At 37.6% G+C, this 15,212-nt stretch overlaps 1 protein-coding gene across 1 annotated transcript in view; it reads left to right on the top strand.

The window, feature by feature from the left end:
* Positions 1 to 3,819: 3,819 nt before the first annotated feature.
* Positions 3,820 to 15,212, top strand: part of LOC145988398 (cocaine esterase-like) — a 103,874-nt gene continuing 92,481 nt past the window's right edge. The window contains exons 1-4 of the mRNA XM_083123281.1: positions 3,820 to 4,216; positions 7,380 to 7,571; positions 9,576 to 9,720; positions 12,645 to 12,830. Of these exons, the coding sequence (XP_082979407.1) occupies positions 4,037 to 4,216; positions 7,380 to 7,571; positions 9,576 to 9,720; positions 12,645 to 12,830 (703 nt within the window). The 5' untranslated portion in view covers positions 3,820 to 4,036. The remainder of the gene's footprint in view (positions 4,217 to 7,379; positions 7,572 to 9,575; positions 9,721 to 12,644; positions 12,831 to 15,212) is intronic.

Here is a 15,212-nt window from a genome sequence, read left to right on the forward strand (position 1 = left end):
TATTTAAACCCTCGCTCGGCCTCTCGTCACCTCTTACCAAAGGCCAGTGTTCTTACCATTTCCTGTAGAAAGCTTATTCTACACATTTCTGAGCAGGAGCTGACAAGGTATGCCAGGGTCAATATTTCTTAATCGAACAGGGCATGGTACGTCTTAACGTCTTCTCTAAGTAGTTTCTCTGCTTGTGAATAATTTTCATTGAAGTTTTCTGCACTCTCTCTCAGTTCTTTAATATCTCAATTAGAATCCTGGCATGTTCTTAGCACTGAACAAGATCATAGTCCAACTTTCGAAGTGCCCGACATAATGTAAGTAGTGTATGAAAACATTTGCTTCAGAACAAGTAAAGATACCACAAACTGAAAAGCTCTCCCAAGATGTATCTCTTGAACTGGTAGTTTGTAAAGTTTCTTCAATTGGTGAATACAATTCCACAAATCGAGCTACTCACTGATACTTTTTTGCCCATCCTGTGGCACACTTTAGGGTGTCACATATCCTGGCTCTCTTGCACTGTGTTTCTAAAACAGAATTCCTCTGAGAAGACTCGCGGAAAAAAATATAAATGATTTAACAGTCCCAGTGCAGTTACTTATGGAAAAATATTCACATGAATGGGCAACAGCTATAAACGTGTATGCTGCACAATGCACTCATTACAGCATCACTATTGTATCCTTGACCAACATTTTTTTTCTAAATCCAGAGAGAGCAGAAGTAATAGCTGAAGATAATCCAGATGCAGCTCTATCTTCAATAGAAACAAATTGAAAAGAAAATTTCTCGCATCGATCCACCCTTTGGGAATTTATCTATCGACTTTCGGGTTTATCCAAAAGTCGGGATATTTCAAAATGTCAGGAAATTCAAACTTATACTTATTCTTAACACACTATAGGAATCGGGAACTTATGAAATGGTAGTATGCGTGCTACAAGTTTAAAAAAACAACTGATTCGGGCAGAAATTACATGCAATATTCTAGAATTAGCAAAATGTCGGGAATTTTCTGACCATTTCCTATCCAGGGTGTCTGGAATTAATTTTTTTCCCGTCCATATTCCGTCCTGCACGCCTCTAATTTAGGAGAATAAATAAGCGTAAATATTTTTTTGTGGACAAGTCGCTGGGCATAGAGGATAAAACTGGCAATGTGGATAAATTTACTGAAACAATGTGTGTGTGTGTGTGGGGGGGGGGTTGGACCCGTTGAACCCGTACCCTTAAATACGCCCATGTCCATTACACATATGACCATTACATTTTTAACAGTATTTTGACCGATATGGATATCAGCACCTTTCCCTCTCTGGCCTTCCCGTCAGGTCTCAGAGTCATCTAAAATACGTTCCTATGGAACTCTTATATAAATATGAATCGGTAATAGGATGTTTCAAACTAAACTAACAAATAATTTAATTCTTGCAGCGACAGTTGATTACTTATTTTGAATTTCGCCTCTGTACATTTAAACCACAATATCCATGACATACGTTAGGTGTGAAGGCTGTGTACTATTCTAATTAATGTATGAGTGTGGCTCTTCTGTATATAAATGTCTTCTTACGTATTAACAATATGAACAGTAGCTAGTGTTATTTCGAGCAGGGTTTATGCAATTTTAAGCTAATGTAGACACGAACATTTCTGAGTTGTAACGATGCCATTGATTTCCATGTGTTTCTTACATGCCGAAAGTGTCAGTGAGTGTACGGACAAATTGGCTAGGTAATTGTCCAGATCAGGCACGTAGCCAGGAGAGGGGGCAGGGGGTGTTCCGAGGGCTGAAGACCCCCGAAATACTACAAATATCTAAGTTAAATAGTGCATAAGTCAGTGGTAATTTATTTTACTTCCTAAGCAGGATTGCACATATTGTATAATAAATCTAAATTTATTTGTCAAAGCTTTAATGATCGCGATAGAACTTGGTGACGAGAGCTCACGGGTTTGTGGTTTTTGGATGATATACTGGTCCCAGGTTAGATCCTCGCAGGAGGAACACTGCACAGCCATTCGGATTTCACTTTAAACGGTAGGTACAATTAGACTTTTTGAGCATAAAGTTGACTTTAAAACATACGAGTTTACATCCAATATCTAATTCTTTGCATTTAATTACCATCCTTTAATTTTCGCAAAACTTTCAATTTTGTAATTACCGATAAACATTTCCCAAACTTATAAATTTATATGCAGGGCTTTCGGGGCAAATTTCATATGGTATTAAATGAGTCATTGAAATAAGCTAACCAGTAATTCCACAGTGATGTGTGGTGAATTATAAATTGACCCCATCTCCGAGGAGGGTTTATTTTCAACGTACAGGTTTCGAAATATCTCGATTGACATATAGCTTACATAATTAGTTATACACAGTAATCTGTCAACTTCGACTTCCCTGAAAATAAATTCCTAGTTATGCCTGTGTCCATTTCTTATCTGTCATTTGACTTGTGATGGTTATATCATGTAGCAGTGTCGACTGGCAGCTAGTATGATGGGTAGTGCCAACGTGATCAAGAAATTGACAAATTTTCGCTAGCATATGTCATAGAAATCTAATGAAATAGGTAATTTTAATGGAACTTTGTTTACTAAAATTGCAGACAAAAATTCAGAGTTCCTATGATTGGTTCATTTTACTTCGCATTTGTACTACTTTTTGAGTGAACACTCACAAAGAACACCGAATGCCCAGACCGGGATTCGAACCCGGGATCCCTTGCGTCGTAGCATACTGTGCACGGAGGTCGGCCAGAGTTTCCATTGAAATTTCTACGCCTGTTACTTTTACCACTTTTTTTTTTTAAAAAAAAAAATAGAATTGATGTTTAAATCTGACGTGGGACGGCCAAGTTGTTTAATTTTTAATTTAATATTGTATAGTACCTTGGAAAACATTGTATGTACTCGTAATAATGCTCTAATCTGACTCATCTTCACTGACTACCCTTCCTTTCACACACCATCGGACACTTTCCCCTCACTAAAAAGAAAAACACTGAACAATTAGAGACACCGAGTCGAACACGGTATTCTCGCCTTGCTTTGTTTATAATTTGCAACCCCAGCACGGCAGACGGCACATCAACAATCGCTGTTACTAACAACTGAAATATGATTATCTGCTAAATGAACTGTGGGTCTACTAACTGTACTTATACTATCCTTCGCATTTTCAATTTAATATATACAAGATTCAAATTTAAACCAGTCCAAAGTCCTCATGTTCCTCCATTTTATTCTCCGCAATGCCTTTACTTTCAACAATCCCACACCTATCCTGGCGTCACAGGTTTAATCAAGTTAAAGAAATGAATAATTTTTGGTTGTATCTTTTAAATACCCTTTCGATGAACGAGGTAGCAAAAATAAATTGTAAAATCATACGGACAGCATCTGCTCACTTCTCAATATTAACACAAACTTTTATCAAGAAAAAGTATAAAGAAGGTGAGATCGTTCCAGCTCTTGGTGTTTAAAAGTTATATATATTTAACATACTGCTTGATTTTATACAAGAATACGTGTTGCTACCATGAGAAAATGCATCTGTTACAGATTCTATTCCTTGTTGCCTGGCACGACTAATCGAATGAATGGCTCCACCCTTGACTCGTAAATTAGTCGCTCCAGCATATTTACGGATCAATGGTTCAAATTACAATGAAAGCAATTTGGAGCATACTCTGATAAGGGATAAGTCAGCTGTTGCAGCAACAATAAAATCCAGAAGTTAGCGATACGAATAATGAAGTAGCCGAAGCACTATAAAAAATTACATTGCAAAACTATAAAGATATACCAAGTATTGTGAATTGATGTGCTTTGGGTCTAGAATTAGAAATTGCTTAGGTACAAAAATAGGTTAACATGAACTTGAATACAGGAATAAATCAGCAAATGGAAGAGAGATAACGGTAAGGAGCAACTTGAATGATTGGATGAAAAACATTTCTGGAACCAGCAATTGGCCAACCCTCAACTTACAGTTTTTAGTTGCAGCCAAACGCATTCATCCAGATTAGAAACTATGAGATATTTGATTCTGCTAGTTCTTGGCGCTGTAGCGACCATGAGTCCCCCACAGGTTCATATCCCTTATTTGGGATCGGTTATTGGTTCGACCACCACCTCCAGAAGTGGAAGGACGATTTACCAGTTCCTGGGCATTCCTTATGCTCACTCAACAAGTGGTGTAGGAAGATTTAAGGTAAGTTGCATTAGACGAAAATGGCCTGAAGTAACTGATAATTTTTGAAGTTGTGGGGGCATTGCTTTCTTTCGGAATGGCACAGAGTGAAAACTTTTCAAGAAATACGCAGGAATTTGTACTTTTACAAAATGAGGTGGGGAGGGGACTTTATAAATGTAATCGTCATTGAGTGCACAGAAAAAGGTAGTAAACTTATGTTCTATATAAATGGGAACTAGTAAGAATTGTTATAGGTGGTGAAATTTTCGTGAGGCAGTTTACGTGTTTATTATAAAGGAACTGTTTATGACGGTCACCAATGGATAGGGAAACTACAAAGTTTACGTACACGAAGTGAGCATGAGCTGAGCATACATTCTTACACTTTATCTGGGAAGGGTGCTTGCTATTCGCTATTGTTGACACATGGCGAGCGATTAGAAGAAAGTGTACGTATTCTGTGTTGAAGCTAGCTGTATTTGACAGGTTTTCATAAATTTCTGCATTCCTTTTGTTAACTGCACTTGTTTCAAGAGCTAGTAATATCTACCTGAAATAATATATCAAGATTAACATATTTCTAAACCGCAATTCTGAGTTTTATCACGAGATATTCGTTAAACATCCAGTAGCGGCTTCTGCCTATTCGCACATTCGCACGTGCACACCCAAACAAATCTGTAATGGAAATCATTATTATTATACTTATTTATTGAACTCTATTTCCTTCGAAACATCAAGTGTTCCCACGCCGCTCCACCAAGAGAGATGGTGGAGAAGCCTGCGATCAGTGATATCAACCCGCGTAGACCAGGCCGCGATCGGGGCTGGAACACAATGGTAGTTTCGCTCGCAATGACACTGTTGCAGCAGTCGCATATTGGGTATTTTGGCTTGAGCGCCCTATGAGGGGAGGTTGCATCATTTAGGAAGGCTATGAACACAGCGATCTGTGTGCGAACGAATGTAGTGTTGCAAACCCATTCCATTGGAGATAGTGTGACGCAGTCGATGCAACCCATACACCATCGCAAATTGAGGGATTTTTTTTAAAGGGAAATTTCGATGGTATATTGTCCCGAGCACAACAGGGTAAGAAAAGAAGGAGAGGGCAACTGAAACCAAAACGGGTGTTTTAAGAATGCCTTTGCTTCGTGCATCTTGGTCAAAATAAACGGCCTCTGTGGCGCAGTAGCCGAATTATCAACCCGCGGGAGGGAGCGTGCATAAAATAGTCAGCTGTTTTGCATTGTGTGGCTGTTGCTGCGTTACAAAATTATTTAACGCTGTCAAAAGGTCGTCCCTGTTTCAGTGCAGTGCAAAAGTGTTTGATTTCATGATGAAAATGGAAACTGTACATAGCGAAAGCAGACTTAACGTTATTGAATTTTTGGAGGGAAGTTAGCTACAAAGCCTGTAGCAACTGCAGTAATATATGAATACGGCGGAAGAGAAGGGAAATTCTGAAGTACGATTACGAAGCAGGGCAGTGAGTATTGTTATTTGCTTTAACATTTATTATTATCTTGATTTCGCTTGATTTGCTTGGTTTGATCAGTTTATCATTAGAAATAAACAACGGCTAGATAAAATTACACCTGATTTCCTCCATGTGGTAGTTGGATCGGCTTCTTTGGTGTACGGCAATGTTATTATTCTCCTTGTTCATTAATATCAGCAGAACCGGGGAGAAAGTTTTTACGAAATATTTTGCAAATCGACAATAGTAATGTAGATCGGTATTTCTATGTTTTGAGTAATTTTGTCAGGTAATCGAATGCTGAATTACATACTGCACAATAGCATCGATCTTCTCGTGATGGGCTGGATAATTTCCGAAATATTTGAAATTTGTAAAACAAATGAGGAAATACGTATAAATCTGTCATAGCCCCATTTTCAGTGAAAGGTGATCAAAACTTGGGTTGCCAATATATTAAGCTTCATTATGTACGCAAAACTGGTGTGAGTATTTCACAGGGATGTATTTCACTTCTGGACGATAGACTGAAGTGCACACCCATAGAGCCAGACCATGAGCCGCCACTGTAAACTTAGGGGATTTTCGAATTCCGCTAACCTGAATCCCAGTGACGTGCGGTGACGTCAACACATTGGGTAGCAATCAGTGGCGTGCTCAATAGGGAGGGGGTTGGTGTGGGTCATACCCCTCCCCTCTTTAGAGCCCAGTATTTCTAAAAAAAGAATGTCAATAACAGGAAAAGATTGCAAAATGATGAATGAGTACTAAAAAAAGAAAAAAGTACATGTAACCCCACCCTATTCGAAAATAAAAAAGATTTGATTTGACTACTAAGCCAGAGATCGTGGGTTCGAATCTCGGCTTGGTCATGGGTATTTTTTGTGTGTGTCCCTTCATCAATTTTATCGCATCATCTTCACGATTAGCCCAATTGGCGGAAAAACGAAGTAAAATAAACCAAATCAAGCAATCAATCAATGATTAAATTTCATCTTTGTTACTTAGCGTCGCTTTTTTTGTCACATTTGGTTAATTGTGAAGATGATACGATAAAATTAATGAAGGGACAAACACAAAGAACACCCATGTCCAGGTCGGGGTTCGAATTCGGAACTCCTGGTATCGTAGCGCGCTGTGATAACCACTCCCCCACTGTTGATTTATTGATTGATTGATCTATCTCTGCTAGACTATCTACTCCTCAGTGCACATCACTGCTGAATCCATAAAATCAGCTAGGGAAATTTTAAAAACCTTCTGAGATGTCATTTTGTTTAAGTTTCTTGTTGTTGCCTGTGATTGAAACTAATGCATGATATTGACTTGAAATATATTTAACAGTCAACTCTTGTGTTTCTATAATTGCATGCAAGCAGAACGTATACAGTGGGATGCACAAGTATTCCTCGACAAATTGTCTATGATTATGTTCAGTAACTTTTCTCTTGTATCCTACGTGTTTTTAATGGCTGGTACAGAGGGTGTCGGCAGCTTGTTTGGCATTTTTTCCAATTCTTGAATCTCCCAATGAGTTAAATAAAAGAGAATAAACATGGCGATGGCCAATTTGTTTGGTAATACTTATGCATCTGACTGTACAAATCGAATCTATATTAGTCGGTCTTACGCTAATTAACTGTGGTTTTAACATAGCAAATGAATAGTGAGCCTAGTTATAATCGAAATATTTTCTTTCAGCCACCAAGGCCTCTGGAAACATTTAACTCTACATTGGATGCAACCGAACTTGGCCAAAAATGCCCTGAAATCAAAATAGGCAACGCAATGGCCACCCGTTTCCCACGCTTCAATCACGACCTCGATGCACTGCCTCAGAGAGATTCAACCGATTCTGAGGACTGTCTAAATCTTAATGTCTTCATTCCACAGGTACGTGATCGTAGAATCATTACATTTAATGTATTAAACATAGGTATTAAGTCACGTTTTGTACAAATCATGACTTAGGAGTCTCCAATTCATAATCCAAAAAACATTTCGGGCACTTCTACGAGTACCATTCGTATTTGTATGGACGTTCGGAAGTGGAGGCAAAGGGGCACCAAGTAAGTCTCCTTTCCCTGAAAAATTAATGTCAACCTAAAAAATGTATATTTCACGCATATAATTTCATTTCAGTCGGAATAATTTATGTAATATCACAATACTATATGCATTTCATGTCATGTTATACAGACAAAGGTCGAGCCAAGGAAAAGAAGGGTAGAAGTGCTCCAAAGTGGCAGTTGGTTGAGCCTATAGCTGTGCAGTGTGAGCGTGTGCTTTTACAGGTGGATGCGTTTCGCCTTACATTTATTTATTTATTTTATTTTGTACAAGAGGTAAACGTTTGATGGCATAGTGCAATATCGTTTTTGGGAGCCATATTGTAAAGGCAATAGCTACAATGGACCAACAGGAAAGTATCAAACTACAGTAGCGTAGCGTCCTAATACGTCCATACGCCCATACGCCCGGCGTTCCCTGATTTAAAATTTTAAAAATGCATAAATGCTGTAAATATAAAGTAAAACGTGACTAATTATATACATGTTTGAGCATAATGGCATTATAAAAGCTATTTTTCGCGATCCGTCTACAACGCTCCACTAACAGCTCTCCTTGTAGCATTTCTCTAATGTCTTTGCTTGCCGGACGCCGGCTAGGTTTGGCGTACGGAGACCTGATTGGTTCTAGGGGCCATGTGACCTTTCCTGCCTTCCGGTTTAAGGCGCTGTACTTCCGATGCAGACGACAGAAGTAGAATTCCTACCCGGTTTTTAGCGCTCGTGCCTCTGCTCATGCTGTGTGATGCTACAAGAAGCAATATTGACTGACGTATCTTTCTTTAATGACCACTGCATCGTGTAATTTATCGCAAGAACAGTGAAGTGCATTAAAAACTAAAAGAACAAAAACGTTTTTGTCAAACAAGTTGATAAAGTCCTCGTGGTAGAAGTTCAGCCTGTGGCTGCTCTACCACCTAACCCACAAAACTATTTATTTAAAAAAATATTTTTTCGTTAGTATCTAACTGCCTAATATTGTGCCAGTGGAAATGTTTAGTATTCTTTTCAAAACTCTTAACATTGTATGATCTCTTGAAAAAATTATTTTAAAATGTTTATCAGCATTCTCAAGATACAATAAACAGTGGTCTGAAACTCTGAATTACTACTAATAGGCACTGTTACGTCAGTAGAGTGTACGATCATCCACCCCCCCCCCCCCCCCTTCGTGTCAGTGTGTTTTGCACAGCGCGAGAGGTTTCCGGTTCGAATCCCGAGCCTACGCATGTTTGTTCTTTGTGAGTGTCTCTTCATCAACTTCATCAATATCATCACTCATATTCATATTTGCGATTAGCCAAAAGTGATAGAAAGCGAAGTAAAATAAACCAAATCATTCAATAGTTGTATCATCCACAACAATGAAGTCTACTGTTGTTCTAAAGGCGCTTGTGATTGAGGTAGGTTTTTTAATTACTTGCGTCATGCCGAAAGGTTTCCTTGATTATAAAATACTGTTTTGCTACACATGTGTTACGTGTGGAGCAAAATACTCCGAATGGTGTACGGTGTTTCTGACTTGAGCAATCTAATTAAAAATGGTATAAAACACCAGTGCTCCAAGCATTTATTGCACACTGAGGCATCTTATTTTCTACATAAAACAAGCATGGATCATGTTTTATCGGAACCCGGCTGACTTAATGTAATAAACACAATGAAATTGTGATTTTAAATAGACAATACATATGTCGGCTAATTCCATAAGTAAACTCTTAAGCAAAAAAAAAAAAAAAAAAAAGGCCTACCCTTCCTTCTAACTTGGCGTTCCCATCCGAAATGCTCATGCTACGCCACTGTCAAACTATATTCTTTCCAATTTCAGTTAGAAGCCGAAACTCAGCTCCCAGTTTTCGTTTTCTACCACGGAGGCGCTTTCATCTTTGGTTCTTCACACAAGTTCAAGCCCGATTATCTTCTGGATAATGACATTATCCTTGTTGTGCCCCAATATCGACTTGGACCTCTCGGTAAGTCGGATCATAATTGTCCAGTAGTTATGAACGAAAGCTTTATTGTATTGTGAAATATCAGCTCATTCCTCCTTTCATTTCTGCGATGTCTAAAATAAGAAGGCCTCCCCGATGGCGTAGTGATTGCGTCGTTGCCTTGTAATCAAGGGGTCCCGGATTCGATACCCGGTGAAGGCACATAGTGGTTCGGATTCCACTTTAAACTGTAGGTTAACTCCCGATTAGCCTATCTGTGCATAAAGTGGACTTAAAACAACAAATCAATCAATTAATCAAGTCTAAGATAAGACATTCCAAAACCAGGTATTCTAGGTTTATATACCACGTGAGATCTATGCTCAAATATTGAGCGATTGATTGTTTAAATTATTATTTAGACACTGTGCGTGTCAGGATAAATAGAAACTTTCTCATCCAAAAAAAAAAAAAAAAAAATGGTGGATGCCGAAACTCAACATTCTAGACCATATTATGTGATGTTAATTTGTTGGTTTCCTTAGGTAGGAGCAAGATTTCGAGCTAGATTCTTCCTGTGTAGCTGGAAAGCTTCTTTGAGTTCTTCATGATTTTTTTGGAGCTAAGGATGTTTGTAAAAGAGCCAGATCTGGTTGCAAAAAGGGCCAAGCTGGCAACAGGTCTCTCTTTCAATAACTAGTTTAACTACCATGTAGCATCAAAATCACTAAAATTTACAAAATAAAACACACATTTAAGATCTAAAATATCCGTAAATAAGCCCTGACATATATAAAAATTGACCAATAAAATGAGTTATCTTCATTAGTTGAACTACTTATACAAGATTTAAAAAACAAACAAACAGAAAAGCATGGAATTTGAAAGTATGAAATACCAATACTGGGATAATTATTGTTAGTTTACTTTTATGAGTGTTTAACAGGGGTGCGCAGAAAGGCGAGGGAATATCACAACGCGCGCTGCGTCATTGACATTATGAAAGGGATCATATAAGGGATCACAATGCCTTGCCCAGGATTCGAACCCAGGACCTCTGGCTTTGTGGCAGTCCTGGATTCGAATTCCAAGAAGGGAATATATATTTGCACCCTTCATAATTCCATTACTCAGACGTGCGTGTGGTATTTGAAAATTTTCCAGTGCGGGAGGACCCAAGTAACTTCTTTCAAAGTATGGGAATACATAATTATTTTATGTTATTGCCTTATTGGCGGATTCACCCTTAATCCCCTTTCAAATACCACCATATCAGACACATAGTATTAGACTTAAGTGGTTTCGCTCCCAAATTTTTGAAACTAGTCTAATTCGCCAGTATTGAAATCGAACACCGGCTAGTGAACCAATGATTGTTTGCCATTGTCTTCTACAGAACACACAAGACGATAAGAAGATTTTTTTAATACTATTCAAATCATGGATTTAAACCTAAAATTTCTGATTTAGCAGGTTTAGAAATATCTGAGTGAGATGCCAAAATAGCCATAGCTAGGGGAAGGACAGGGTGAGGTCTTTTCGAACGAACAAAAAAAAGTGAAAAATCATAAACGTCGAGGTGCCAGCTTGCTCGCTTCCTTCGTAATATAACCACTTCTATGAGAGCCACATAAAATTTATGTTATTTGATCTGATTTTGTTGTTGTTGATGATGTGATAAGTAAATTAACAAACATTGACTAAAGTTGAAGGAACGTTTTGAAAAGCGAAAACAAACTTGTGAACAGATTTCTTCTCCTTCGTGCTTTATTATACGAAATAAAAAGCGAAGGCATCATGTCTACAATGTTGTTCTATTAGAAATAATCTGTATGCCATAATAATTTTACTCAGCTTCACAAAGTGCATTGTAAGTTACCCATAATATATACTAGATAGAGAAGTAAATGGTCAGTTTTTTTCCTTCTCTGCAAGAACGAAGTCAGCGTAAAGAAATGTAGGCGACTTCTGAGAAATTCTATTAGTTGTTCGAATGACAGTTCTGCATAAAGCTTGCTCGTACGAATATAACGTATGTCATAAAGCCATAAAACTCAATGTAGCTTACATTACTATTCATGTGAAAAATAACACTAGATGGAACACATTATTTCCCATGTTGTGTGGTTTTGTTTACAGTAACTTTGTTCTTGTGGTGTATGGAGAATAATAACTGAACTTCGTTACAGTTAAGGGAAAATATAGTTTTGTTGAGAGTCGAGCACACTTTCTATGGATTCCTTGCAGAGAGTTGGCGTATTTGCAAGCAAAATTTACAAAATGGATATAAACTAGACAAATAACATTTTTTAATGCAAGATACGCAGAATCTCTCATTTCCGATCTAAGATGTTCTCTTATAATTTAATCATAATATTTACACTGTTACTCTAAAGCCTCTTACAATTCTTAGAATCATTTAGATGAGAGCAGCTGATTTAGGTTTCACGTAAATCTATAGTTTATAAATTCAGAACCAATAACATGCGTGTGAAAAGGATTTTAATGTATGGTTTCTACGCACAAATAATTTTCTCGTAAACTCTTGTCTATCAAAAACAATTTCCGTACAGCACAATGGCTACTTTGGGGGGGGGGGGGTCATATTCTTTGGTGGGATGGATACCCTTTGTGTATAATAACTACTTTGTACAAAAATGTGATCAATAGCTAAGTTATTGTCAGCCAGCAAAGCCAGTCTGCTTCGATCTACACAAAGACGATCAAATTTAATTCACTTTGGAAATAACCAAGTTTTAAAGGAAGTTCTCTGTACGTTGAAAACCTGAATTTTCCTGCATTGAAGGAAAAATGGTTAAAATATATTCTGTTACGTAGATATATCATCTTGATCTTACTATAGAAAATATGCAAAATCATGAAAAACCTAATCATATGAGTGTTTCATTCCTTTACTAAATTATATTTTGCTTCTACATCTCATCTTATCTTTCTTGTCCTTTAAGGCTTCCTTTCCTTCGAGGTGGAAGAAATGCCAGGTAATTATGGGCTTCTAGACCAACTCGCAGCTCTCCAGTGGGTGAACAAGTACATTCGATATTTTGGTGGAAATCCTGAACAAGTGACGATCGGTGGGCAAAGCGCTGGTGCCGCCAGTGTCAGTCTCATGAAATACAGCCCTTTAGCTCAAGGTGAGTGTAGATATATCTAATGCAAAACTAAAAACAGGCATTGCCTTAAAACAATGAGTGGATAAAGGAAATTTAACATTTCCAGTTGAAAATAAGTGACTTGATTAATGATCTGTTTAAAAATGTCCTAATTACTCGGTATTAATACGCCATAATTTAAACATAAGCCTTCTCTTACTAAATATCTCGTGAGAAGGAGCACTCAGGTTACCAATTCACAGGAAAAAGGGGGCATTTCACCCCACAAGATCCAAATGCTTCTTCAATGAAGAAAACAATTACATTCCGCCAAAGATGGTTTTATAATAAGAATTGATACAATAATCAACATTTAACAAAGACATATCAATCAGATTTTCAAATATAATCTTGTTCAAGAATCAAATATTATTTCGTCCTTTCAAGTATTGCCAGTGAAACATACATATTGACTGAAGCTTCAATATTCCTGAAAGGACCAAGCTATTTTACACCCGCGGAGGGTCAAATGAGGTGCAATTTGGATCCCAACTTACTTTTCTCTATTTTTGTGTCTTTTCTTCAGTCTACGTCTAAAATATTCATAAAATCGTTTTTATAGGCTTTTAATGCACGTACGTAGTTTCACGAAACTCTAATACACAGCTAATTTTTATACATCAATGAATATAACTGTACTTTGAAGGGCGTAACTTCCTTACATTCAGTAATAATTTTCTCAGAAATCATATGAAAATGTAAAAATCATGTAGTTGAAACACTTTTAAATATGATTATTATAGTTGTGAACATTTCAATTTTCATGATTTTTACAGCTCTTCGTGTCTTTATAGAATGTTTCTTGAAAATTAATTTGTAGAAAGCAGAGTAGGTGGAATCAATCTTTATATCCCTTGTTCTCCGACAAATAGAACATCTCCCTCGTTTTCTTCCAGTTAGCTCTCCCGATTCCATCTGTTATCTTATTACTCCAAGTGTTGCCACAGATTTCATAACATGTGCGTGTAGATTAGGAGTTTAGTAGTTGTATTTGTGGTATTATAAGCACAACAAATGAAGAACCATATGATTAAACAGCCCGATTTGGCTACACTTAAAACTATGCCAAGATGCCCATATGCCCCAATTGTTCAAGTGTGATATGCTCTTAATCCCAAGAATTCTGAATCCTAGTGTACAAATGAAGAAGCCTCAACAGAAAGATTTGGCTACACTTAAAACTATGTCAAGTACCCATATGATCTTATTGCTTATAGTGTGCCACTCTGTCAAAATCCCAAGAATCCTGAATTCTAGTGTACAAATGAAGAAGCCTCAACAGATTGATTCGGCCATGTGTACAAAAGCCACATCTGTGAGCTACATCTGTGATATACCCCTCTTGATATTGTTTTGGCTACACTTAAAACTAAGCCAAAAATGCTCATATCCTCATGCTTTAACAACTTACAGATCTAATTCAATACAGGATTACCTTGGACAAAGGCAGGCTGCAAAATTGAACTGTTACATGTTTTCTTTCTAATCTTTGATCAGTTTTATTGCCCGGGGCAAGCAATTACTTAACTCAGAAATGTATTAGTCTGTCAGACAGTTTCGATCGGGAAAATTGATGCATTTCTGAGTTAAGTAATTGCTTGTCCCGGGCAATAAATTATGCACGCCTGGCGGCTTTCATATTCTGGCACGCATGGGATATAATCTACACAGAAAAATAAGCTGAAAGGGGGCATTATTGATATTTCTATGTAATTCACTGGAAGAGCATAAAACTTCAATTAATATTTCTGTGTAATAGGGGGAAAATTCTTAGTAAAAGAACATTACCCTCTTGTATGCTGTCATGCAAACCTGACTCCAATCTAAAATGCTTTGCTCTGAAATAATATATACACAAGTAAGACTTTCAGAATATTCACTGCACAGATAAAATCCAATTTTGACTGTATTAGCTGATATCCAGCTCAGAGCTCCTGGGCTCTGATACTCAGTAGAGTGTGGGCATAGTCCCATGGCCTATATGCCTTGTAATCAAAGGCTTCTGGGTTTGAGGCCTCCCCATGGAGAACTGTTAATATTGCTGCCTTGTAATCAAGGGCTCCGGGTCTGAAACCTGGTAAAAATGTGTAGGCCTCCCCTGATGGCAAAGTGTTGGTATTATATGCATTGTAATCAAAGGCTCCTGGGTTTGAGGCCTCCCATGGAGAAGTGCTAGTCTTGCTGCCTTGTAATCAAGGGCTCCTGGTTTTTGAGACCTGGTAAAATGTGTGAGATTGAAATACATGTGGCAGAATAATATCCCCACACGTGAGACTTTGAGAATATTCACTGCTAGCTGATATCCAGCTGATAGCTTCCAGGTTTGATACCTGGTAAAGTGTGTTATACAACAGCATAATAGAG

The sequence above is a fragment of the Lepisma saccharinum genome, chromosome 5 (assembly GCF_977018435.1).
Source record: "Lepisma saccharinum chromosome 5, izLepSacc3.1, whole genome shotgun sequence".
NCBI lineage: Eukaryota > Metazoa > Arthropoda > Insecta > Zygentoma > Lepismatidae > Lepisma > Lepisma saccharinum.